Below are 26520 nucleotides of genomic sequence, written 5' to 3'. Positions count from 1 at the left end.
GCTGCTGTACTCTCCATAGCACATCTGTTTGTCATTAAAAAAAAGTACTCCTCTTGTACACCTTAATCAGCTGATCATGAACAATTCTGCGCAAGTTCAGCTTGTTCAAAGTTTGATTAGGCCCAGGCAAATCTCTGCTGTTTCCACCAGCAGTTTACACAGCTATTTTCAGAAGCCTTTGAGTAGGCTGCAAGCGAAAGTAGAACAAAAGCCAAACACTCTTAAATCAGACTACATCTGGTCATCTGTGGAGAACAGTGGATCATCGTTGTAGTGACAAGCGCTGTCAGATTCCTCCTTGAAGATGTCCAATGACCTTGATGCAGAGGAGGGAGGGAGGGAGGTGTGTGTGTATTGGGAGAAACAGATTTCTGTAGGAAGAGGTTGCTCTATTGTGCAACATGGCTTTTGTTGGCAGAAATGAAAAGAACGGAGCAGGAATTCAAGAGAGCTATGTCGCTATGGAAACAACAGCAAAGAGAGAGCTACAGACACACACTCACACAGAGAGATATGTACTGTTTGCAGAGATGGACAAATATTTTTTTGTTGGGCAACATATAAGTAGATGATTTTTTTTTTTAAATTTTAATTAAGGGTTATGTAAGACATTTTTAGTAGAAAGTGGTGATGATTGTGAGATATGTTCAGATACTGTTCAGATACTTTCAGTACAGTGCATCAACTATCAGCAAACTCCACGTTACATGCTAATTATCATCCTGCTGCTATTTTTACATTCTCCACTCAATAGGTCAGTGTAGGCTTTTGTTTCTCTCCTGCTTTGCATGAAGTGACACGCCCGCCTGCTTCATGCAGATTAGGAAGAGGAGGTAACAGAGTCATGGTTGAGTTTTTGAAGCTCAGTTAGGGACTTATTCATAGATCCTGTTAAATCGATTTTTTTTCCTCTCTCTATCTCTCTCTCTCTCGTCTCCCCCAGATTTCGACTTGTTTGCCAAGCATAAATTTGTCACTCTCTCTTGGCTTGCTTTCACAATCCCCCGTCTGAGCCCTCGCTCGCTGCCCGTCTGTGATACCTGCTTTGTGCTGCTGCATAGTGGAGTCTGTCAGTCAGCATCCAGGCATGGTGATATTTTGTGTCAGGACTGAAATTCACAATTGTTATTGGATTTGTTTTTTAATTGTGACAAACAGCAGCTTCGGGCATGAAAACAAGCCCCCGGCTGAATAATATCATGTCTGTGGGGGCTGAAGTGGTCATCTTCAGGAAACAGTGGGGAAGGGAGGAGAGCAGCAGATGGAGTGAGAGAGCCCAGTTGCCTAATGAGGTCTCACTTGTGGCACTGAGCGTGAAAAAGACCCTGCTTTCTTCTCCTCTCCCTCAAAAAGGGAGCAGCCCTAAGATCTATTTCATGCTCTATTTTTACTCCTGACTTTTACTCCAATATTAGCACAATGGCCTAGTTTTTAAATGTTTTAATAGTGCAAGTCTGCCTCCATTAATGAAAATATGACAATGCTGCCTGACTATCAAACAGCAAAAGCTTTTAAATGGAGGTAAGGAGTCAAGCCAGTGTATAAAGAGCTTCTCTATAAGTAGTTTCCTCTATATGAGCTGTTTTACTTGCTTGCTGTAGCCACACACTTGTTACCCTTTCCTGTGCATTGTCTCTGCTTCTACTATTTGGTGTTAAATGTATTTTCACACCCCTTTTCTTGTGCACAGCACCCACAAACATCTTTACATAATTGGTTTTTGAACCACATACCCACACAGCCTACTGTATATATCTTTTTTTTTTTTTTTTTTTTGGAAAATGTTATTGTTCATCCTCAGGAAACTGTAATTGCTATGGTAACAAAATATACGTCCCTCCTCTCCACCAGTTTTCATTCAGATGAATTTTGAAATCGCCATCATGAAATGTTGCTGTGGGAGGGGGCTGCCGGTGCTCCTGACTGCGTGATAATATCCCAGCAGGTGATGAGATTGTAAGATCGAGCGGTCCAAGCAGCCCTCTTGCTCCATTTCCGACTGATTAGAGGAGAAGTTCGCGCGGTTTCGGAAAGAATCTGGTTTTAAACGCGTTTTAAACGGGATTCCTTTCGAATGAGATCTTCCCTTTTGTCAAGTTTACCGGGTCGAGGAGATGCGTAAAGTTTGCCAAGACTTCCCTCGGATCTCTCCATCTGATGAGCGCAGAGTAGTGTTTGATCACGCAGCTGCCGGTTTGTCAGATCAAAACCAGCTTGGATGTTGATAGAAAATTGCAAGGTGTAAACTCGGTGGATCTTTTTTTTTTTCTCCTCCCCTGCCTGAGTTTAGGGACGCGCACACATTAAAAGTTGTTCAGAGCTGATTGTTACGCGCTGTTATACAGATGGGATAACAGAGATGCTGAGTGTTTGCAGTCTGTGCGCCTGAAACGTCATTAAATAAATGGATGATTTTTCCTAAAATTTAAACCGGCTGAATGATATAATCCTTTTTATTTTTCTTGTTGGATATGGAGTGATAGGAATCTCCAACTTTTTGGGGGAATCTTGGTGCTCGAAAAGCTGTCAGTGGATTGAAGGTGGATCTTTGTTTGGTTTTTGTTTTTTTCGCTTAGCTCCACTTCACATTTATCCTTACTAGAAGTCGTGTGGTAAAATAAACGCACTCTAAGCCGACCGTCTCCTCATCTCTTTGTAGAATGGCTCGGTTTGGAGACGAGTCCGCTCCCAGCACAGTGGACTCCGGGGATGGGGACTTGGAGCGCGGTGGGGACGGGCAGGACGCGGCGGCGGCGGCGGGACTGACGGCTTCCATGAAACAAGCGAAGGCGCAGCGGGCCCGGACCATGGCTCTGTACAACCCGGTCCCCCACCGGCAGAACTGCCTCACCGTCAACAGGTCGCTCTTCATATTCGCAGAGGACAACATCATTAGGAAATACGCGAGGAGAATCATTGAATGGCCATATCCTTCCATGTACAGACATAAGAGTTATGTTTAAAGTTGCATGTGCTTTTCTCATAGTTAGTTACAGAGTAAATGTATGGGAGGCTGTTGTCAGTTCAGCACCATGGACAGCAGCAGGCAGCATGTGAACAGCTGCAGACTAAAAGTACAACTCACATTTATTCTTGAACCATGTCTAAAAAAAATGTGCCAAAAGTGCCACTGCAAACTGAAGTGCACTCTCAATAATTCTGCTAAGTAACTTGCCCCGATTTGATTCATCTGTGGGCTCCATGTGCTCCAGAGCTGGCAGAAGACGTAAAGTTAGCATGTGGTGATCATTAGAGGCAGCTCTGCTCACTGTGGGGGAGGCATGTAGGCACATCTCTGCTGCCTTAGTGCTCATTGGAATATGAACCTGGCCATGAGTAGGTGTCAGTTCAAATCCACCAGGCAGCGCTTCCTCTGCTTCCTGCTGTAGCATCGTCCAACACCTTCTCTCTCCTGAACTTCCACAGATCTAATGAAGGTTGTCAGGTTGTCGGTTATTTCTCACAGCAAATTCATGTGATGTGGACATGAAGCCCAAATCATGTTCACCAATCACAGGCCAAACATAAGAATCCATCTTACGCTACTTGTTTACCTGATTTATTCACCTAATTCGTGATTTCCTGACTGTGTGCACGTTTAAATTCTCTGATAGCACAATCAGTTCAACAACATCACTCAGTTGCCATATCTACCCACTGCTCCTCCTGTCTTACACCCCCTCCAGTGCAGCGTGCCAGTCTCCCACTGTTACCTAACCAGAGGCTCTGTGGGTGTGTGGGTGTGGGGCTAGTGGTCAAGACTAGCTGGCCACTGGCAGCGCGGTAATGTGACTGTCGGTATCACAGAGGCAGAGGTATGTGGGAGAGAGCTGGCCAGTAGTACTGTGGTGGATCGTGGGCTGTAAAAGCAGCACATGTCAGAGTATTGACTGGGCGAGACCCAGATTTTTGCACATAGTGTCCATGTTCTGAGATTGCAAGTGAAAAACAGATTCATATGAATTTATAGCAGTGGTATTTCTTTTTTGCATGTTGCTGCACAAACACTTTGGAGAGTTATAACAGTTGTCCCAAGTTTAGTAGCTGCTGGAACTTCTGTTGCCCAATGTGGATCTATACCATAGTCTCTATACCATTAATGAACCATACAAGTTATGCTAGCAAACAGTGTGTAATAAAGCTGCAACAGTTAGTCCATTAACAGAAAATGAATTAACAGCTATTTACTGATAATTGATCAATCCTTTTTAGTCATTTAAGGGGAAAAAAATGTGGTTGCAGCTTCTCCAGTGTGAGGATTTGTTGCTTGTCTGGGTTTTGGACAAAACAAGACATTTGGAGACGTCATCTTGGAGTCTCAGAAACTGGGATGGACATTCTTTTGCTATTTTATAATGTTTTATAGATTAAAAGATTTATAGATTAATCTATAAAATAGTCAACACATTAATTAATAAGTATAAGTATAATTAGATGCAGCTAGTGTATCTTCATTGCTTACTGTTTTTAAGAGTATGTCATACAGTTTCTGGTTTCCATTCATTTGTTTACAACTCCCTAAGCTTGATTTAGTTGTTTATTTTTATTGAGCAGTGTACTACTACATACAGACACGAATAAAATTGATCTCTGGATAGACAGAATATCACTTTGAGAATCGTTTAAGTCATTTTTCACACAAAAATGTCAAATATCCTCTAATTCCAGCTTCTCTGTTGTGATGCTTTGCTGCCTTTCTTCTTGGATTGTTGGTCATACTAAAGAAGATATTTTCAGGATGTCCCCTTGTAGGAAATTGTGTTTGAGGAATTATCTATCATTTTCTCAACATTTTATAGAGCATATGATTAACGTATTAATGGAGACGGTAATTTGCAGATTAATCGACAATGAAAATAATTGCGTGTTGCAGCCATAAATTGATTTGGTTGTTGCTCAGTTTTATATAATAAAGAGTATGTTATTGTCATTCAATCAGTAAGTGAAAAATACAGAAACAATCATAACTGAGAAGAAAGACGTACACCCACCCATCACCCTGTTCCATCTATCCAGAGTCAATCAGTTCATTTTCATATTGTACTGAAACAAATGTTAGTGCATTAAAACAACAGCACAGGTTAACAGCAGTGCATGTGATTTGTCCTAAATGGTCTAAAACATGCATAATGACTGGTACGCAAGGTAACAGGTAACAAGTAGTAACAGAGTGGGCGAGATTTATTAAGTATTTCCCACTTTAGCTCTTTTCAACCACTTTCAATGGCGACAGTGTGGACTTGTCAATGTGAGTCAGTGTGGGTCCCTGAGGCCCCCGTGTCAGCACTCCTCTGTGAGTCAATGACCCCATTTCACTGAAGGCAGGAAAATTAATAACAAGGAGCAGCTGCCTCATGGGAACTCCAGCGGACTGAAAGTCACAAGCACATACAAGTGTTGGGGCACAGTATAGTGAGATGCAGAGCATGCTGGTTGACACATGTCAGTGCATGTAGACAGTTTCAGCTGTGTGAATATCTGTGAAGGTAAATATAAGTCTTTAAAACGTTCAAACACCCATGTTCTGAATTTGGAGGAAATTGTTGCAGCTGCATAAAATTAATCCTGCAACATGTTTCTTGCAAAAAATGAAATTGGATGTTCTCGCAGGAGTTCACTTCTGAGAATTTTAGATTGACATATTTGGTATTTGATTTGAGATTATTCAAGTAAAAATATAATTTTGATATTTTAGGGCTGTGACTAATCCCCATCACAGTTTTTACTATCACACGAGACAAAGAAAAAGCAGCGAACAGTCACAACTGAGAAGCTGGAACGTGGTGATGTTTGGTGTTTTTGCTTGAAAAATGACTCAGATGATTGATCAATTAACCAAACAGTCATTTTCCTGTTGAACCATGCATGAGTGAATCAACTAATAAAGTTGATTCTAAAACATTATTTTAATAGATTCAGATCATGTGTGTGAATTTTTCAGATTCAGCTTTCTTATTCTCTTGATTTCTACAGGCTTTTGCATTGTTTCCCGCAGGAGACACGCATCTTATTAGGGCTGCAGCTAATGATTATTTTCATCATTGATTAATGTGTCGATTTGTTATTTATTTAGTTTAGTTTAGTTTAGTTTAGTTTTTTTTTGTTTTGTTTTTTTACAGTGTTTACAGTGCGTTGGTTTAGAGAATGATGAAACCTCAAATTAAATTCAACTAAAGCTAAAAACCCTGGCTGTTTCCTTAAATAGCAGAGACATTACTTGGAGTTTGTCATACAGGAAACATGAAATGGATGTATGTTACATACAGTATAGCCTGCCGTGGTGTCAGCTGTAGGCAGCGAAAGGAGTTCTGAGAACTGTTTGTTGTAGTTTATGTAGTTAGACCAGTCAGGCCAAGGTGACTTCACTCACTCACTTCGCTCTCTTTCCCTCCCTAACCTGCTCTTTTTCTCTTCATGAAAAGCACTTTTAAAAGCAGGTTGCCATGGATACTGCAATCTCTCTAACAGATTGCTTCCAATACCAGAGAATATGAACCATGCAATAATTCATCTGTCATTTAATCATCCATCCATCTATGTTTTTTTTCCTTTCCACTGAACCAAGCACAACATATACTTTAACATATTTGTGCAATTAAAAAAGTACATATGGATAAAAACAGTTATTGCTGTTAAATGAACATGTATAGCTTGTTGAACTCAGAATATGTTGTTGTTTTTTTCAGCATCATAGAATTAGACTTGTTTGTATAATGATGTGCAGTGAACTGGACAACTACAAGGATCCATCTCTGGTTTTTCCATATTTTCTCCACATCATTTGTTTGTGTTTCTGTGCCTCGTTGTGTCCTTGTATTTGGAGAAAAATGCTTCCCTTAACTTTGCGGCCTTTACACCATTCGAGTACATGATCCTGGCCACCATCACCGCCAACTGTGTCGTCCTGGCCTTGGAGCAACACCTCCCAGGAGAGGATAAGACCCCTATGGCAAAGAGACTGGTGAGGACAAAATCTGTTTTCACATCCTCAACACACAGACAGCTTTTTGAGCAATGTCATCATGATATGCGCAAACACAAGGGGGAGGAAAACAAACCAGAAAGACTGGGAGTTTATGAGGCAATGAACATGAGAGGTTTTTTTGTGTGCCATAAACTGCAAAAATTGCTAAAGGGTGAAAAATGTTCAGTCTCCCCAAATGGAAACCTCCCTTTCAGGGTGCACACTGTGTGTTTAGCATGAGAGTGATCTGGTCACAGCCCCGGTCTTTAGTAAGGTAGTGGACAGTTTTGTACACCTCCACGGGTATTTTAAGATTTTATATATGAAATGTTATCAATTAAAACACTATTAATGTTTGTTATATATTAAATACCTGACACTTGAAAGTTGTTAAAATGAATTATGAATGTACACATGACAGAATCAGTAATAATATTCCATTAATATACTGTGTAAATGATATAATATACTGTGTAAATTACATAACATACTGAATGGCACCATTTTCTTAATGACTACTTTTACTTTCCTATATAATCTATATTTTTACTTAAGTGAGATTTTGAATGCAGAGAGTGTGTAATTACTGGATTTTGTGTGTGCACCCTGTGGACACAAAACACATCCTACAGCTTAAATCTGTAGCACCATGGCCATGTTCATGACAATAGTATAAATTACTTTGTTCATCGGCTCAGCTTCTCTTCCCTATAGACTCTGCCTACCTGTTGCTTTATTATTCATTCATTTCATTCCACTCCATTAATCCCACAGGAGAAGACAGAGCCATACTTTATCGGGATCTTCTGCTTCGAGGCGGGGATCAAGCTGGTGGCCCTCGGTTTTGTTTTCCATAAAGGTTCCTACCTGAGGAACGGCTGGAACGTCATGGACTTCATAGTCGTGCTCAGTGGGTGAGTGATATCAGCTGGTCTCCCTCCCAACCTGAATCTTCAACAGAGTGCGAAATGTTTGCTTTAAACATTGTCAACAGACTCCTGAACCATTTCTCACCAAGCATAATGGTGAGAACAAATATCACTTCTCTGCAGTGAGGGAAAGTAACGTTTACATTTACAAGAACATTTACACAACTACTGTACAAAACTTCAATTGTACAATTGTTTATTATTTGCACTTGAGAATTTTTAATTCCTGCTTTATACTTCTACTTCTACTTTACACCGCATGCACATTCGATAGGAGAAGATTTCATCAGTCAAGACTGAAATGACGATGATAATCAATCATATATTAACTAACTGATTAATCATTTGCTGTATTGACCTTTTAAAAAATAAAAAATGTTCATTATGGTTTCCCAGATTCCAAACAGCAAATCAGATGAAACCACAGATTAGCTGACATTTCATTGACAATTAATCAATGATCAACATAGTTGCTGATTAATTTACTTTTGAACAACTGAGTACTTCTTCCACCGTTGCCTAATACTCGGACTGTGAGCCAGTTAAACCAGTGTAAAGCCACAGCAGAAGTGTCTTAACTTCTTGCAGAGCTTTTCTCCCATTTTCCATCTGTCTGGATTCTTCATAGATCTTCTCCAAAATGCACAGGTAGTTTAGCTAATAACATTAACAGTGGCTCAGTGTGTGGACGTAAGCCGTGAGAGCGAGCCAGAGTGTGCAATACAAGGAACCTGGATCTGAATCACCTGAACAGAATGCAGCTATTATTGACACTATTTATTGCACCTGTGATTTACTATGGAATGTAAATACAGCTGCTGTGTTATAGGGACTAAAGTCATTTTGTTGCTATTGTTGAAAGTGTTATGAATAGTGTTTGGTTGTAAGTGGTGTTTTTATAAGAACAATGCATGAAATGACAATGTGAAAGTGTGAAAGTGATCATTCATAGTGATGAACCCACAGACAGTTATCACCTAAATCTGCAGCTCAGTGTTTGGCTGTCTGGCAAGCGACTTTCCCTGTTTTGGTTCACTCTCGTAGCTTTGTTTTCACCCACAGCAGGCAGCTGTTTTCAGTCAAAAAAGTTCAAAAAAGCCACAGCGCCCGACCTGCTCAGCATCAAACAGCAGACAGACTGAGTTAGAGACTAGCTGATGAACATCAGGTAGCAGCTAAAGAGCCAGATATTTCCCTCAGGAGTTGGTGGAGACCAAAGAGCCTAAAGAGGGTAGATGTTAGACTTAGATTCATCTGATAAGACAGAGACATGACTCAAAATCAATGAGTGACGGTGTTGCTCCATGTGTAATTAATACACTGATCTGGTGCTCTGGTGTGTATGTTACTGCGTTATAATAAAGAAACATGTTACCCAGAGTGACAGTATGGCTTAATGTGTTTTTAATATAGTTTGGACAACAATGAAGAGAAGAAAGAAGTATCAGGCTTTGGCTTGTTAGTGGGATCAGTTCATCGCTTCATTTGTTGATGAGAAAAATACAGAATATTTTCCGCCTTTTTCTAACTGTCTCACACTGCCCACATTAGAAAAACAAGATTTTAGTTAAAGGTCAGAAGCAAATGTAACAGAGTGGGTTTGGGTACATGCATGCGTGTGTGTGTGTGTGTGTTTGTGTGTGTGTGTGTGTCGGCTTGTTTAACTGTATTTTTGGGGTCCCTAAGCCAAGCGCCCACTATACGTCTCGGGTCCTGCAGCTTTGTGGGTACCAAAATGCCTGTAAGTTTAAATGGCTGTTTGAGAGTTAAGTCTTGGTTTTAATGTTCAGGTTTGAGTTAGGTTTAGCTTAGAGTCAGGTTTGGGTTAGGCATTTAGCTGTCAATGAAGGGTCCCCACAGTTGTAGTAAAACAAGGATGTGTGTGTGTGTGTGTGTGTGTGAGAGAGGTATGCCTTCAACTGCCCTCTTTTAATTTTGAATTTGGTTGAACTCCATGATGAATTACAAACTTCACCGACTGTATGAGAGTGAAAAAAAAAAGTTTTAAATTAATGCTCAGCAACTGATTCTGCAATTAAATTTGACAGACTTCATTTTTAGTTTACCAGGCTGTGGCTACTGAACCAAATGATTAATTTCAGACACTGATTGTCAAGTTATGTCGGCGCATTCATGCATGTGACTCTGCTTGTGTCAACGTTTATCAGTATTTTTCCATGCATCTCTGTTCTGCAGTTTAAAGGCTTCCAAACCTTCACATGCTGTTTACCTCATGTCTGACATTATTGCTGCATGGTTAGCAATGGCTGACCCTATGGGCTGGTCTCCATTGTTGATATGTTGATGGGATTTTAATCTACAAGCATACACATTTACACACTACATACATCCACAGGAAAACACAACACACAAACGCAGGAAAATGCGTGTTTCCATGGCACAGTCAGGCTCTGCAGTCAGCGATAGGTGGGTGGATAAGTGGATTGGCAGTTGTGTCTAAAACCTGCTTCGGTTCGCCCCCAGGACCTCTGTGAATTAAATGTGAATGCAGCACTGGAGATGTTACGCAAAAGCAGAGAAAGAATGGATGGCTGGTGGAGAGAAAGAGAGAAGAAAAGAGGGGGAAGGGAGATGGAGAGACAGACCCAAGAAAAAACATAATGAGAGATTTAATTTGCTCCCTATAAACTGGATTTAGTGAATTAATTCTGCAGGACTTAAGCATTGTTACCACTTGTATGCTGTTTATGGCCAAGTGTACAGTATACAGCACTCAGGGAAGATTGCTGTCGGCGTGTTGACATCTCATTTCAACCTGACACCCACATCTTTCTTTTTCTCTGTATCTCATATTTCTCTGTCTGTCTTTCTATCTCATCTCTCCCCCTGCCTCTTACATAAAAGGGACATCGGCATCATGTTTACAGACCAGTTAGTGCCGGCCTAAATGCTGAACAGCTGTGCAGATTTCCACCGAATTTACAAGGTTAAATTGTTCAGTCGGTTTTAATAATCTGTTCTGAGCAGTGTTGGTTGCTTTAGCGGGATGCTTTCTAATTAAGCATCCTTTAAAGTTTGCAGCAAATCATTTCTCACCTTTTTAACATTTCTGATCAACCAAAGACACATTTCCCATCTGAACTGCTCAGATTGATTTATTTAAATAGTTGTTTAAGGACCAAAGAGGTAAAACTATTCTTAAGCGGAGAATCTGAATACTGAGATCTACAGAAGCATATAATTCACTTCACTGTTGTCGGTATGTTCCAGTTGTTGTAGTTGCCAAAATATGGCTAAATGTGTTGCTTGTATGTTGTGATATTGTAAGTGGCAGTTTTCTAAAAAAGGAATTTACAAACTTTTGGCAGCCACCTTTTTAACCAAAATAAAGCAAGTGTTATCTGGATTTAGAAACAAACAAAATGGGACAACAGTTGTGGGGTTGTTTGCTTATGTTGCCGGTATTGTCAATCAAATTTGATTAAACCACCTTCACGTAGTCCCGATGAAAAGTTTTAAGAGTTAAAAAAAAGTGATTTTTTTTTTTCCCTTTAACTTTTCCTCTTATTGTGACTTATATAGTCATGAATATTTAATGTTTTAAAGTTTGTCAGGGGCTTTAAAGCCCAGAGGATCAAGTTGTGCAAACAGCTTGATGAAGTCCAGAGAGCTCATAGCTATCGAGTTGTGGTATTGACCCAGTCTCAGTCCTTATTTTCTGCACAATAAGTACAAAAACACAAACTGGTAAGAATTCAGAAATGCGTGCCTCATAAGTGTGTGTCTGTGGTGGTCAAAGAGTGCATGAACTAAAGACAGAGCACAAGCTACAGTCAAGATACTAAGAATGCACTTCAGCTGTTGTTTCTGTAAACTCAGTTGTTAGAGATGAGTCGTTCTAATACAACTGATCATGTCACTTGTTAATGCACAAAGTCGTCAGTGTGTTTTCTGCAGCACACTGATCATCTTGCCCAATTCCAGCCACAGCTGGAATTGGTAACTGACGACCTGGTTTCCTGCCTCCTATCTGACACATTTTCTGGTAGCACATATGCTGCTTTCCTCTCCTCGCTCACTCCCTCACACACACACACACACAAACACACACGCTCCGACTCTCTCTCTTACTCTGGTGGCACAGTACAAGTAAGTCAGACTTAAAAGAAAACACACGTGTCATAGGGGCCGGTTGGGAATAAAATCGAGGCCACTGGGCCAGCGCTGGCGGCATTCATTCCATTTCATATTAATGATTTGCTAGAAGCGAATCTGCTGGGACACTGAGCTCAATTAAAATCCTTAATCTGAATGAAGTGTGTGTAGCAAAAAGGACCACAGCTAACTCACCCACAAACCAATTTAAATCACTGGGATTCCTAAAATGGTCAATTATATCCTGCGGCAAACAGATTGGCACAAGTGGATCTGATGCTTTGATTAGCAATAAAATGTCTCCCAGATGACTTGTGCATGTGTGTGTGTGCTTGTTACTCCATTTATAAGGCTGCAGGTGCAGATTGTTACCAGTGAACCTGTTGCCCTCATGTTGTTAGATTAGTTCTGACAACTCCTTCATCAGACCTAAATGATATTGATCCCAGCTGCGCCTGCACGCATACCTCTGTGTGTGTCAGTATCCCATCATGCCGTATGAAGGATAGCAGCTTTGCCCCAGTCTGCTGTCCCTCTTGCAATGTGTGACACTTTGCTAAAATTGTTGCTCTTTAGACAGGATGAATAATACAACTGGGTGGGAGTTGGGAGTGATTCATTAGCCATCTGGCACAAAGACAGACATGCAGGAGTGAGAACAGTCTCACTCTTGTGTGTCAGTCTTTGCATTCCAAAGCAGTTTTTGTCTGTAGCGTTAAATGTGCACGTATGGGCCCCTGTTCACCACCCCACCCCATAACCCATATTCCGTACAGTGTGTATATACCCGCCAAGTTCCCACAAAACAGGACACAGCAACTTCATTATTTACTCAGAGACCCAGAAGAGAACTAGTACCACTACACTTGAATACAACTGCACAGCCTCTGTTTTTCTCTGTGTTTGTTTGTGGTAATATACTTAACTAGGAACTTTGGGTTCAATATTCAAGATTCAGTATTTAACTTAGACATTCCTTAAATTTTATGGTGCAACTTGATTGAGTAAATCACTAGTTTGAAACTAGGTGGTAGTTACAAAGACTTTACACACGAACTTGTGGCCTCAGAGCATTTGCTGGTCAGTTTATTAATCCAACCTTGTGCACATGTGTGTGTTATTTCTGCAAGCTGGTTGGTGTTTTAGTTCCATTTACCAGTATGTGGCACATGATTGCATGCAAACCCACCAGTAAACACCAGTCTTACTGCACATCTGTAACTCAAAACAAATGGCAAAAGCACATCGCCAAAAGTGTTTCCAACCATGTCAGTAACTCTTAAAACTAATTCAGGATATAATGGAGTGCTGCAGTGGTCTCAGCTCTGACTTTGCTCGAACTGAATAAACAATAGCCCACAGTCCCAGGTGGGTTTTCTTCAGGAAAACATACGCCCAGCCATTTGTTCTATGACTAATAGTGAATAAATGCCTTTATATATATCTATCTATCTATATCTATATATATATATATACCTAATTCATCAGAACGTTGTTAATGCTGCCATTAGATGCATAGTTTATGTTTTACCCGATTTAATTCAAAGATATTAATTTGTTGATGCATTATGTCGATGTTGATTCAGCAGCGCATTACCATATGCAGAACTGTGCTGAAATGTGAGCAACGTGATGCTGCTGATTACTGTAGTTTTTGGTGGTGTTCTTAGTGTAGGTGGAGGTGTGTGGGAGAGGCTGCATTCTGTGCATGTAATGAATTCATCCTCTCCAGAGCCAGTTTGGTACAATACTGTGCAACAGTGCTTCACTTAAAGAGCCAACGAGGAAGAGATTAGCCTCTCACTATGAGCATTAACTCGTGGCTGGATTGTTAGTTGAGTCAGAAGAGTGACATGTGTGCAGCTATCCCATGTGTTTTATTGTCGTGTTGCTGTACTGATAGCTCTGCTAAAGTGATGATATCAGTATTTGTACTGTGAGATTCTACATTTTTCTGCCTATCATGATGAATTCTTTATGCCAAGTGGAGGTGCTGGCATGAAGCAGGATAAACAAGCCCAGGCAAATGTAGTTATTCCTTGAATCCTTGAAGACAAATGTGCAAACATGTATGCAAATTTAGACACCATCTTGATTTAAAAATGAACATGAAGACATAAAATCAAAGTTTTTAAGGATGGATTCATAGGGCCTTCAGTCGGCTTCTATTGTAAAGGAGGTCAGAGTTGGGGTACACCTTAGTTATTCTGGCAGTTTGTTTCACAAGTGTGGCAGGCAGAGTAATAACTACATGAGTCACTGTTGGAATGCTATACCATTTCGTTTTTTATCTAAGAGGCTGGACTGTTTCATAATGTACACGCAGGTCAGCAATATATTTTGGGGCTGAGCCATTTAGTGATTTATAAACAACAGACTTTGAATTCTATTCTTTAACACACTGGAAGCCAGTGTAAGAACTGTTGTTGTATGGTCTACCCTCTTTGTCTTCGTCAGTATCCTGGCACCAGCTTTCTGAATATATTTTAAAGATTTTTTGGGGGTAAGCCAGGAAACAATCAGGTTTTACCATTAAAACTGTATGTCTAATAAAAACTTTTGTAATGTGCAAATTAGTTTATAGAACACATTTGTAGTCCAATAAAAAGCAGTCAGCTTTGCAAAGAGTATTATTTACATCATTGTAAAGTTAACACAACCACCAAAGTAAAGATTTAGGGGCCCTAATAAATAGCAATAATAAATAATAATAAATAGCAATAAATTGAACTCAACAGCATACAGCATTTTATGTATGCTGAAAAAAGGGTTGGTTTTGCATGAGAACTGATTGCGACAGTGAATTTTTCTGCAGGAAAACCATTTCTATACTAAACAAAAGAAAATGACCTCTGTGTGTGTGCAGGGATGATTCATGAGCTACCACAAGCAGACAGAATATTTACTTTAATTTTGAGGGAGCCTCCACTGAATTGCTGTGCTCAAAGTGCAGCCTTGAAGGAGCTGTGCTGTTGCCTGCCTTTGTTCAGTGTATTTGGTTTGAAGGCTATTTCCACAGACTCCCACTCCTGTGCTCCCGCTCCGTCTCAGTGGCTCTCGCTGTGTCGTCTCTTTGTCTGACACACTCACTCACTCATTCAGTCACTCACTCGCTCATTCGCTCAGTACCTTTTCATGCAAACAAAAATCCAGTTACTGCTAATAACCGCACTCTGTAACAGTGGTTGTTTGCGTAGTGCCACAAAATAAGAGAAAAGAATCTAAGAGAGTTTATTGTTTTTCATGTTGACTAATTTACTTTAATTTGATTTAATATTCCACTGCCGCTGGCTGTGCTGCTGCTGCTGTGTGTGTGTAGAGACAACAGTCTTGACACATGCACAGAACAAAAGCACAGGAATAAAACCTAGACTGAGGTTTTATACAATAAATGCCACAGTAATTTGAAACACTGTCATGTAATGTAAAGTACGTACAGTATGTTAATCGGTTACGTTTTTAAATACACCTACAACTGGGTGCTGGAGCCTTTAAAGATGCCACTCAATGACAGTGCAGGAAATTCTTCTTACGGGTAAATAGTATCCAGAATTTGTCCAGGATGTCTGCAGGTCCTGAAAAAATCTTAAAAAGCATTGAATTCAATTTCCTCAAAAAGGCCCTTGTTTTGCCTGCTGTAGACAGTAATGCTAGCTATGCAAATGTTTCTGTAAGTGATTGTGAGCTGTCAGGAGACTCTGTACCACCATACAGTAAAAGTGGGATTGTTGTGACGGTGGTTTGTGCTGCAGGAGACTTTCAATACTTTTTTTGTGGAGTTTCTGTCAGAACCATCAGACCTGTAGAAAGCTAAGCTAGAAAGCGAAGACACTCGGCAGCTCAACAAGAGCAAGTGTTGATTTTAGCAAAACTTTAAATGAATCCTTTGCAGTTGGTTAATTCATTCATGTGAGGCCGCTTATCCGGTCCAGCTCCGTTAATGAATTATATCAGTTGGAAATATTATTGTGTACTGCTGGAAAGTACAGAGAAAATGTGAAGTAATAATAAATAATTCTAAATTTTTCCAACATTTTGACCTTGTCTGTACCTCATCAGCTCTGTCATATGTTAGCTCCCCTTTTTAGTGTGGACAGAAAGTACACCCTTCAATCATGAAAATCACGTAACATGATCCGGTTTATAGTTTAGTTGTCTTGCACGTGTTGTGGCAATTGCTGCTGGTGGTAAACTTTTACCACCACTTTTAGAACAGTTCCTGAGCACGATGTTTTGGACAGTGCGTTTTCACCACTTTGAACAGCGTTGTCAGGTTTATCCGCATTAGCGCGAACATGCCCTCACTCATTCACTCGCTCACTCGGCCTCTCTCCCTCCCACTGGTTTCAGGAGAGATTCTGCGTGGGCTTACACTTGAGTTTCTGCCATGTGCTTTCTACCCCCTGCTCACACACACACACGCACACACACACACACACACACACACACACACACACACACACACACACACACACACACACACACACACACACACACACACACACACACACCCTCCCCCACGCTTCCCAACACTGTCCAAAGATTTTATGAGTTTGTATATTTGTATCTGTGTGTCAGAGAGAGAGATAGATAGATGGACAAATGTGGAAAATAATTATGATTTCTAGCATAACATCCACAGCTCTGTTAAAATATTACATAGCAAATTAGCAGTAGATATTGACCCTATCCCCAGTGAAACCATTAGTGGTTATGGGCCAGCAAATTGGCTTGTCTGATATTGAATTGAGATGAAAAACGAAGCCTAAATGAAAATGTTCAGTTTTAAATTGGGGGGATTATTGCAGCGCAATTACTTGTTATAACATTATCTATGCTCAATTGAAAAAAAAAAAAAACAACAACACAAAACCTGCTTTTGCCATCGCTACAAGAAACATTCACATGTGATTTCTGGTGAACGTTGGTAAGAGATTGCCTGTCAGTTGCTCCTGATGCTGTTTTTCAGTGTTTGTGTGTAGGTGGAGGGACATCAATGTGTGCGTGGGCAGATGTGCGTAGAGATGCCTGCCAGGTGTATGTGGTGTGCATTCTTTGTCTCTCACCATACAAGTCTGGTGTACTAAATAGCGCTCACTGGCATCACAGTTACCTGTAATCACTTTATTATTTGCATTTTTCCTTTAAAATGAATGACTCATCTCCAGAATTGTCCTTGAGTTACATCCATTTGTGCCTTTTACCTATTTTTGTAGTGAAATTTGTTACACACCATGGACAAAAAACATCAATCTCATGAAAGGAAAGAGAGGCTTTGCACCAGATTTAGCTACTAATGGATGTTTTTTTTCCCCATTTACTATGTCCCTGTTGCATTTTCTCTATTTTAAACCAAATGTCTCCTCCTTTTTCAGGCCATCACAAGTCATGGCTATTAATTTGTCTGGCTTAACAAAACAATAATATAAGACACAGTGTGATACGATAACAGTGTGCTATCTGCGTAACATATGTGTTTGTGTGCGTTGTCCATCAGGATCTTGGCCACTGCTGGTGCCCACATGAACATCCCAGTTGACCTTCGAACCCTGAGGGCTGTACGAGTGCTGAGACCTCTCAAACTTGTCTCCGGGATCCCCAGTGAGTCAGTTACTGACCTCTAATACCACACTATCAAGGTCACACAAACTGGTATAACCGGTTAACCATCAGGATCATCTCTGCACCTTCTTTTGTGTCACATATTTTTAGGCCCTTTGAAATTTAAATGGACAAGTTAAGCATTCATATTGTTTTTCCCCCATACAACCCCTTTAAACCCACAGATATATTTGCAGTATTCAGAAGCTGCCAATGTCTGCCACAAGTGACTCCATATATCAACTACTATATTGGTGTTTGCTGTGTTATTCTTATGTTATCCTGCTGTTATGTCCCTCTCTTTGTGAATACTTCCAGGCCTGCAGATTGTCTTGAAGTCTATCATGAAGGCCATGATCCCTCTGCTTCAGATCGGACTTTTGTTGTTCTTCGCCATCCTCATGTTTGCCATCATCGGTCTGGAGTTCTACAGCGGGAAGCTTCACCACACCTGCCTGCCATCTGTCGACATCCTCGGTATGATCCACGCACCTGCTTTCATCACAGTAGTGAAGCCTTTAGAGGAATATTGTCATGCTTTGTTTTTGGAATATGTACGATTGAGCGTGACTGATTTGCCAGGTATACCGAATGTGTGGTTTGTGCATTGTTCTCAAACAGAGGGTGTGAACATCTTTGTTTGAGAAACGGAGGCTTTCATAGATTATAGCAGCAGGGAGCTCAAAGGTATTATTATTAGAGTTGTTGCCGGCTGATTTAGCTACTGCTTAATTAGTCAACAGCTACTCTGTAATCACACGCCACACCATAGCATTTACTGTCATCCCCCCGCACAACTGAAGGATTGGGTTGAGATATAAAACCTGAATAAGTTGACAAGATTTTAGGCTTGAAGCACAGTTCCATCTATCCCTTAACTCTCTATCGGTCCTCCAAAATTCAAAGTTTAAAGATCCACTCCAGACATATTTTAAAACATAAAATAGTCTGTGTCTGCTTCGGAGCTGCTGGCTCCAGCTTCGTATTAAACGAGCAGACATGAGGGCGGTATCAATCTTCTCATCTAACTCTCCGCAAGAAATCTAATAAAAATTTTTCTACCAAAATGGTGAACTGTTACTTTAAGACTCCAGCGTTTTGGGGGTGGAGGTGGTACTCGCACGGTGATACCAGATGGTTGGAGAAAACAGGACATGACCGGGGTGTTAATGTATACCACATGCATCATGACCGTTTGTAGATTATGTGCATGGATCATGGTGGTCAAATAGTATTTAATGCATATAATTAATCTGTAGTGTACACTGGAAAGTCAGGGGCTGGTGGTGAACCTGCGCCCTGCTTCCCCAGATTGATGTATAAATCAGTTTGTGTGGACATTGAGTACATGCTCTCACCAACCTATACACCTGTTTCATTCATGCATTTGATGAATGGTCAGCCAATCACGTGGCAGCAGTGCAGTGCATAAAATTCATCCAAACTCAGTGACTGTTGATCGCGGCATGGCTGTTGGTGGCAGATGAGCTGGTTTGAGTATTTCTGAAACTGCTGATCTCCTGGGATTTTCACACACACAACAGTCTCTCGAGTTTAACTGACAATGGTGTATAAAACTTAAACCAGAATTGAGGCAAAGCAAAGGGAGTAAAGGGCTCAGTGAGTGTATATCTGTCAACAGAAGACCGTAAAAGTTACCACGTGCTTCTTGTTCGTAGACAATGAGACTGTTGACTCGTCTGAGTTGGCGTTTGCGTGCGGAGTGAGGAAGTGTCCGGAGAAGTATGACTGCAACGACACCTGGATCGGGCCCAATGACGGCATCACGCAGTTCGACAACATCCTGTTTGCTGTGCTCACCGTCTTCCAGTGTATTACCATGGAGGGATGGACGGCCGTTCTTTATAATGTGAGTATTCACAAGTATTCAGTCATCAAGTGAAACACAAAATATCCCACTGATTGCTGTTATGAATTAATGAATGTTGTGGATGTCAGACCAACGATGCCTTGGGCCCCACATGGAACTGGATGTACTTCATTCCTCTCATCATCATTGGCTCGTTCTTTGTCCTGAACCTGGTTTTGGGAGTCTTGTCTGGGTGAGTGAGACTCTTCCTCTGTGTATAATACTGGTGTTTCTGTCTGTATTATGGATTATGAGAGCTGTTTTTATGACTCTGTTTTTAGAGAATTCGCCAAGGAGAGGGAGAGGGTGGAGAACCGGAGGGCCTTCATGAAGCTGCGGCGCCAACAGCAGGTGGAAAGGGAACTGAACGGCTACCGAGCCTGGATAGACAGGGCAGGTACTGGGCAGCAGAATAACTTTACATCTGTAGACGCACACTTGTTATTTAGGCTTGTGGAGGTATACAGCTACAGTATACAGACGCATGCAGTGAGTGGGTGAGCAGGCAGCATTTAGTCTTGCTCAGTGATATTTTGATTAGAAGTACAGTGAGTGAATCTGTGAGCTTCTGATGATGGGAGAGTTGCTCTAATCGCTTGAACTGCCCCTAAATTCACCTAATGAGAAGTGCTGTCACTCCCACGTTATGCAGTTTTTAATTCACATGTATTGTCTGTTCTCATCATGGAAGATGGTAACCTGTTTATAAATGGCCAAGAGTTAAATAAGAAGATTGATACCAATCCTCGTTTTTACATTTTTGTATGTATTAAACGTGTTAATCCGTGAGCTTTACAGGTGCTATTAGACGGACTTTTGAACTCTGGACAGAGCCGTTTCCCCCTGTTTTCAGTCTTTATGCTAAGCTAAGCTGACCAGCTGCCAGTGCTTTTTCTCATCTAACCCTCAAAAAACAAGAAAGCAAATAACCGTCTTTTTAGTCAAAAAGTCCAACCCTTCTGTTAATTTCAGTACAAATTTCAATTATTATTTGGTGAGATAGAATCAAGATGTACAGGCTTTGTATGATCTGTAACTATAATAATTTACCAGCTGGTTTAGTCTACATATATAAATATATTTTTTCGCTCTGTTACAGACACTTTCAGAGTTTTTGGACCTACAGTAGAGTAGCTCAGTAAAGTTGCACACACACACACACACACACACAGTGCTGTAATGGCAATCTACATTGCTGTCTCCCACGCAAGTAGAGGGTGAGAAAAAGGTGATACTGACTCACTGACTTAAATTTGTGCGCATGTATATCTGCACACGGGCATATTATGTGCGTCTGTGTGTTTACATGCATGTGTGTGCGCACGCACGTGTGTGTGTGTGTGTGTGCGAGAGAGCTGCTGTGCATATTTATGTGTGCAGGAATGTGGGTGAGTGTGGGAAGGGAGAGAGAGAAAACGGAGAGAGAAAGAGATATTGCGATAATGTAAGAGAGAATAAGAGCTCTTTCTCTAAAGAAGGTCATACTGGCCTGTCAAAGCCGCGTTTACATCAGTTTGGCCTCTGTTCCCGTCAGTGTTTGCAGACACACTAAATAATCCAACCCTGAAATGTATATTTCCATGTCTGATGATTTAAATTGTGCTTTGAGTCTGTGTATAACCTCCAGTTTTTATTGCATTACAGAGGAGGTAATGCTTGCAGAGGAGAATAAAAATTCAGGGAGATCCCCGTTAGATGGTGAGTTCACACACTTTAGATCTGTAATCACACCTACAGCTGACACCTGTGTCATGACTAGCTCCTAAGAGGTCTTTTTTTGGGAATCCTTTTATGTTCTGAACTCTTTTGTGGACTTTTTGAACTCTTGTTTAGTTTTTGTTTATAGTTCATGTTTTATTTTGAAATCACTGCCCTTGTGTATCTTGTCTTGTTCTACTTCCTGTCTTTGTCTCGTTTCCCGCCTTTGTGATTGTCTGCCCCGCCCTAATTGGTTTCACCTGTTGCCCATTGCATAGTGTATCTAAGTCTCGTTGCTTCCCTTTGTTCTTGTCTTATGCCGTTGCCACACGTTTTGTCTCTTGCCTCTCATCATCGTATTCCCAGTCAGGTTGTGTATTTATTTGTTACTTTGTTTCTTGTTAGCTCAGTGATCCGTGTTTCTCCTCGCTAAGAGTGATTTTGCGTTTGCATTTTGTATTTTTTGTTTTTGTGCCTTTTCCCCCTGTCTGTGGGGTCGTGCATTTGGGTCCAAGTCCTTGCCCTAGCCGTGACAGAACAAACTGACCAGAATGGACCCAGCAAACCCCATTTCTGTGGCTGACTTGAAGCTCAAGCTCCATGTCCCAAGACCTTGCAGACTTGAAAGCGATGAGTGGAGAGCTTTCGAATGTCTCCCGTCGTCTGGATACTGAGTTCCAGCAGCCGCCCACAAGCAACTGGGCGAGGAATTTCGCCTGGAAATTGCTCCGAGAGCTGTTTTTTTTTTTTTAGAAAAACTCTGGTTGGTGGCGTTGTTTTTCAGAGCTAGCTGAACCGATGGGGGTGTCCCTATCAGATCCAGCTCTGGTCGATACCCAGGGTTTTGCAAAGGAACTTGTCAAGTGCCTTGGGGGTAATGTAAACTCCCAGCCAGCCTCCCAGTCGGCTAGCCTCTGGCCTACTAGCCTCCAGCCCGTCTCCCCTGTCCCTGCATCGGGGATCCCAGCCAAGTCTCCCGTCAGCGGTCCGGTCGACTCTTGCCCCACGTCTCCAGCCGGCGGTCCGGCTGACACCTGCTTCACGTCTCCTGCCGGCGGTCCGGCTGACACCTGCTTCAAGTCTCCTGCCGGCGGTCCGGCTGACACCTGCTTCACGTCTCCTGCCGGCGGTCCGGCTGACACCTGCTTCACGTCTCCTGCCGGCGGTCCGGCTGACACCTGCTTCACGTCTCCTGCCGGCGGTCCGGCTGACACCTGCTTCACGTCTCCTGCCGGCGGTCCGGCTGACACCTGCTTCAAGTCTCCTGCCGGCGGTCCGGCTGACACCAGCTCCTAGCCTCCAGACAACGGTGCTGTCAGCGGCCCGGCCGACTTCGCTCCACGTGTCCAGTTGGCGGTCCGACCGTCCTTCTCCACGACTCCGGCTGGCAGTCCAGCTGACACCGGCCCCTCGACTCCGGGCGGCGGTCCGGCCGAAGCCTGCTCCACGACTCCGGCTGGCAGTCCAGCTGACACCGGCCCGTCGACTCCGGGCGGCGGTCCGGCCGAAGCCTGCTCCACGTCTGCTGTCGGCGGTCCGGCAGAGGCCAGCTCAACGACTCCGGTCGGCGGTTCGGCCGACACCTGCTCCCTCATCCCTGGTGGAAACTCGTCTGTCATGACTAGCTCCTGAGGGGGCTGTTTTTGGGAATCCTTTAATGTTCTGAACTCTTTTGTGGACTTTTTAACTCGTTTAGTTTATAGTTTGTTTTATTTTGAAATCACTGCCCTTGTGTATCTTGTCTTGTTTTACTTCCTGTCTGTCTCGTTTCCCTCCTTTGTGATTGTCTGCCCCGCCCTAATTGGTTTCACCTGTTGCCCATTGCCTAATGTATCTAAGTCTCGTTGCTTCTCTTGTCTCTTGCCCTTAGCTCTTGTCTCGTCATCGTATTCCCAGTCAGGTTGTGTATTTATTTGTTTGCATTTTGTATTTTTTGTTTTTGTGCCTTTTTTTTTTTTTTTTGTTCACGTCTGTGGAGTCGTGCGTTTGGGTCCAAGTCCTTGGCCTAGCCGTGACAACCTGTATCCAATACAGCTATTTATCTAAAGTTTTAGAGATTATACCACAGAAAATTACCACGCAATTTGTTTTTACCTAAAGTTAAATAGATGTGTATGTAATGTTATGATCAATGTTTTCTTTTTGGGTTCATATGTTGTAGCAGTGACTTGTAGTCCCTTGTGCGATGGACACAGTGTTTGTCATGTTTATAGATAAACTCTTTAGCCTCCTCTTCTAGCTGCCCACAGGAGGAGTTATAGCATCATCATCATGTTGTGTTAATGTTTATGTACTACTTATAAATACTAAATAAGGGGTCTTAGTTTTACCTTGGCCTAATAACTGTAAGTGAGACATTTTAACGTCTTCTAAGTCAGCAGGAGATATCAATTAATTTCTTTTCGTTTCCTTGTCTGATTGATCACAAATCAATAATGCAGAGTTTTGTTAAACTTAAGTTTTTTTTTTTGCTGATTCATTTTAGTGCTAAAGAGAGCGAGTAAGAAGACCGGTGCACGGAGAGGAGCACCAGGGGACGACAAGTACACAGACATGTCTACTGCCAGTGAGTGAATAACATTTCAGTCTGTTAAGTAAATCACTGGAGACTTCTTCCTGTCTTTACTTCTTCGCCTGTCTCTGAGCACTTTAGCGTCTTTACAGACTCCTGCTGCTTCTTCTTCTTTACAGGCATGTCGCGATCGAGGATGAATTTCCGCAGTGGCCGTCGTGGCCCCGCTGCCTACCTGCGACGTAAAGAGCGCATGTTACGCATCTCCATCCGCCGCATGGTGAAGACGGACACTTTCTACTTGATGGTTCTCAGTCTGGTGGCTCTGAACACCATCTGTGTGGCCATCGTCCACCACAACCAGCCCGACTGGCTGACCATCTTCCTCTGTGGGTTTCACTTTTTTTCTTTCTTTGGTTTACTACTAAAAATAATTCAGGTTATGTCTGATAAATGTGTTTTTTGGTACATCTCCTTTGACTTAAATGCTTTTTTTTTTCTTTTTTTTTTTTTTTTGCTGTGTCATCTCCAGACTATGCAGAGTTTGTTTTCCTGGGGCTGTTTTTGGCTGAAATGTTTTTGAAAATGTATGGTCTGGGTTTCCGGCTCTATTTCCATTCGTCTTTCAACTGCTTCGACTGTGGGGTGAGGTTCTTTTTCTATTATTACTACTCCATGTTACACCAAAAAAAAAAAAACAAAAAAAACGAAGACTCAAAGTAATTCATATCAGGTGGAGCTTACTGGAAATGATTTTTTTGTTGTATATATCTGACATGTTTTGTAGGTCATTGTTGGCAGCATCTTTGAGGTGGTCTGGGGCTTCTTCAGGCCTGGTATGTCATTTGGGATCAGCGTACTGAGGGCGCTGAGACTTCTGAGAATTTTTAAGATCACCAAGTAAGTGGTGACACCTCGGCCTGGGTTGTAGTATATTTTTGTGTATATTTTTACATGTCTCTGGTGAAAAAGACACAAAAAAACCTGTGTGATTTTTTTCTGCAAGGTACTGGGCCTCTCTCAGGAACCTGGTTGTGTCCCTCATGAGCTCCATGAAGTCCATCATCAGCCTGCTGTTTCTTCTCTTCCTCTTCATTGTGGTGTTTGCTCTGCTGGGGATGCAGCTTTTCGGAGGAAGGTAATTAAAGCCCTCAGGTTGTCAAAATCCTCGCTTCTCAGTCATTAGAAATCTCTTATGTTCTTTATTTGTGCAACTTATTTACAAACTATATTTTAACCTACATATCTGATCGTGCCATGGTTTAGAGATGGTATCTACACCCTGCAAACTGAGCAGCAGTTTCTTCAATGGCTTCTTTGATAAGACGGAGAGGAAATGACATGTCCGGATGAAAATAGCTCTGCATCCTCCTCCTCCTCTCCTTCCTCCTCCAATTCTTCCTTGGTCATATCTGACCCTGCTTTCTATCTGCCTTCCCTCAAGGTTCATCTTTGAAGATTACACTCCCACCAACTTTGACACGTTTCCAGCTGCCATCATGACAGTGTTTCAGGTTTGGCTCCCACAGATCCCCTCATTCTGCCTGCTCTCCATGACACATTGCACCCTGGGATATTTCTCACCCCAGGCGCAGATTAAACAACTCTGCTCACTCGCTCTCCACCCCCTGCCTCCGCTATCAACCCACACATCCATGCACACATATGCGCACATGAATATCAGACAAGTGAAACGTGAACGAATCCACATCAGATCTGCTACAAAACCAAGCTCACTGTGAGAGATTGTTTTGATCAGCACACATAGTAATTACTTATCCTGCAGCCACTTGTAATACCAGAGCTTTAACTGGTTTGTAGACAGCGGGTATGTGTCCTGTTTGGTTTTATTTTCAGGCCAGTGTTCTCTTGAATCTAATACGAGCATTGTGATTATTTATGCTAAACACAACATTTATGCTATACACAGACTCAAACTCTGTTAATTTGCCTACAGATTCTGACTGGTGAGGACTGGAACGAGGTAATGTACAATGGGATTCGCTCACAGGGAGGTGTGCAGTATGGCATGTGGTCATCGATCTACTTCATTGTGCTCACGCTATTTGGAAACTGTATCCTTGCTGAGTCCTCAGTGGTGGTCAGACAGCTCTGATATACTTTAGTGTCTACACCTGTACTCTTCCACTTAATCAGTATATCTGTACTGTATGTTAATACTGTATGTTAATACTGTATGTTAATACTGTATGTTAATATGCATATCAAGTGAGGGATAGAGGAGTCAAATCCGGATACGTTCCCATAGTTTGGTATGTGTGTGTGTTCTTAACTGCCTTCATGACAGACACACTGCTGAATGTCTTCTTGGCCATCGCTGTGGATAATTTGGCAAATGCACAGGAACTGACAAAGGTTTGCATTGACTTTTATTATCTTTTATTTGGTAGTTTACCAGTGAATTCATTCTTGAATTAATTTTGCAATTTACATTTAAAAATGTCTTATTTTTCAACATGCATCGATCACATCCATGTTTATTACAGTAGATATCAGTCTTCTCATTCCCTGCCTTTGCCGGCGCATTTGCTGGCTTCCTGTCCTGTGAATGTGAACACTGACAGGAGTATGTGCCGCGTCACCTGCACACACACACCTGTGCATGATATAAACAGAACAGGGACCCACTCGTAACAACATTGCTCCATAGTACAAATGAAAACGCAGCAGGGTACCTTGTAGTATTCTTTAAAAAAACATTACTCCAGTTATTTGGTATTACACTTCTGTAAAGTTGTGGGGTTCATGGGAAACATTAATAAAAGAACAGTCAAAACTGAAGCAGAGTCATGCAGCCAAAAGTCCCGGA

The 26520-nt window shown here is 41.8% G+C and overlaps 1 protein-coding gene across 1 annotated transcript in view; it reads left to right on the top strand.

Moving 5' to 3' along the window:
* Positions 1–2659: 2659 nt before the first annotated feature.
* Positions 2660–26520, top strand: part of LOC121193662 (voltage-dependent R-type calcium channel subunit alpha-1E-like) — a 41559-nt gene continuing 17698 nt past the window's right edge. The window contains exons 1-17 of the mRNA XM_041056077.1: positions 2660–2926; positions 6856–6961; positions 7739–7878; positions 17507–17610; positions 17929–18087; positions 19290–19480; positions 19570–19673; positions 19762–19877; positions 21125–21178; positions 23664–23744; positions 23870–24079; positions 24223–24335; positions 24478–24590; positions 24697–24828; positions 25135–25204; positions 25648–25765; positions 25999–26066. Of these exons, the coding sequence (XP_040912011.1) occupies positions 2661–2926; positions 6856–6961; positions 7739–7878; positions 17507–17610; positions 17929–18087; positions 19290–19480; positions 19570–19673; positions 19762–19877; positions 21125–21178; positions 23664–23744; positions 23870–24079; positions 24223–24335; positions 24478–24590; positions 24697–24828; positions 25135–25204; positions 25648–25765; positions 25999–26066 (2145 nt within the window). The 5' untranslated portion in view covers position 2660. The remainder of the gene's footprint in view (positions 2927–6855; positions 6962–7738; positions 7879–17506; positions 17611–17928; positions 18088–19289; positions 19481–19569; positions 19674–19761; positions 19878–21124; positions 21179–23663; positions 23745–23869; positions 24080–24222; positions 24336–24477; positions 24591–24696; positions 24829–25134; positions 25205–25647; positions 25766–25998; positions 26067–26520) is intronic.

The sequence above is a fragment of the Toxotes jaculatrix genome, chromosome 14 (assembly GCF_017976425.1).
Source record: "Toxotes jaculatrix isolate fToxJac2 chromosome 14, fToxJac2.pri, whole genome shotgun sequence".
Taxonomy (NCBI): Eukaryota; Metazoa; Chordata; class Actinopteri; family Toxotidae; genus Toxotes; species Toxotes jaculatrix.
This window is presented reverse-complemented; position numbering and strand designations above follow the sequence as displayed.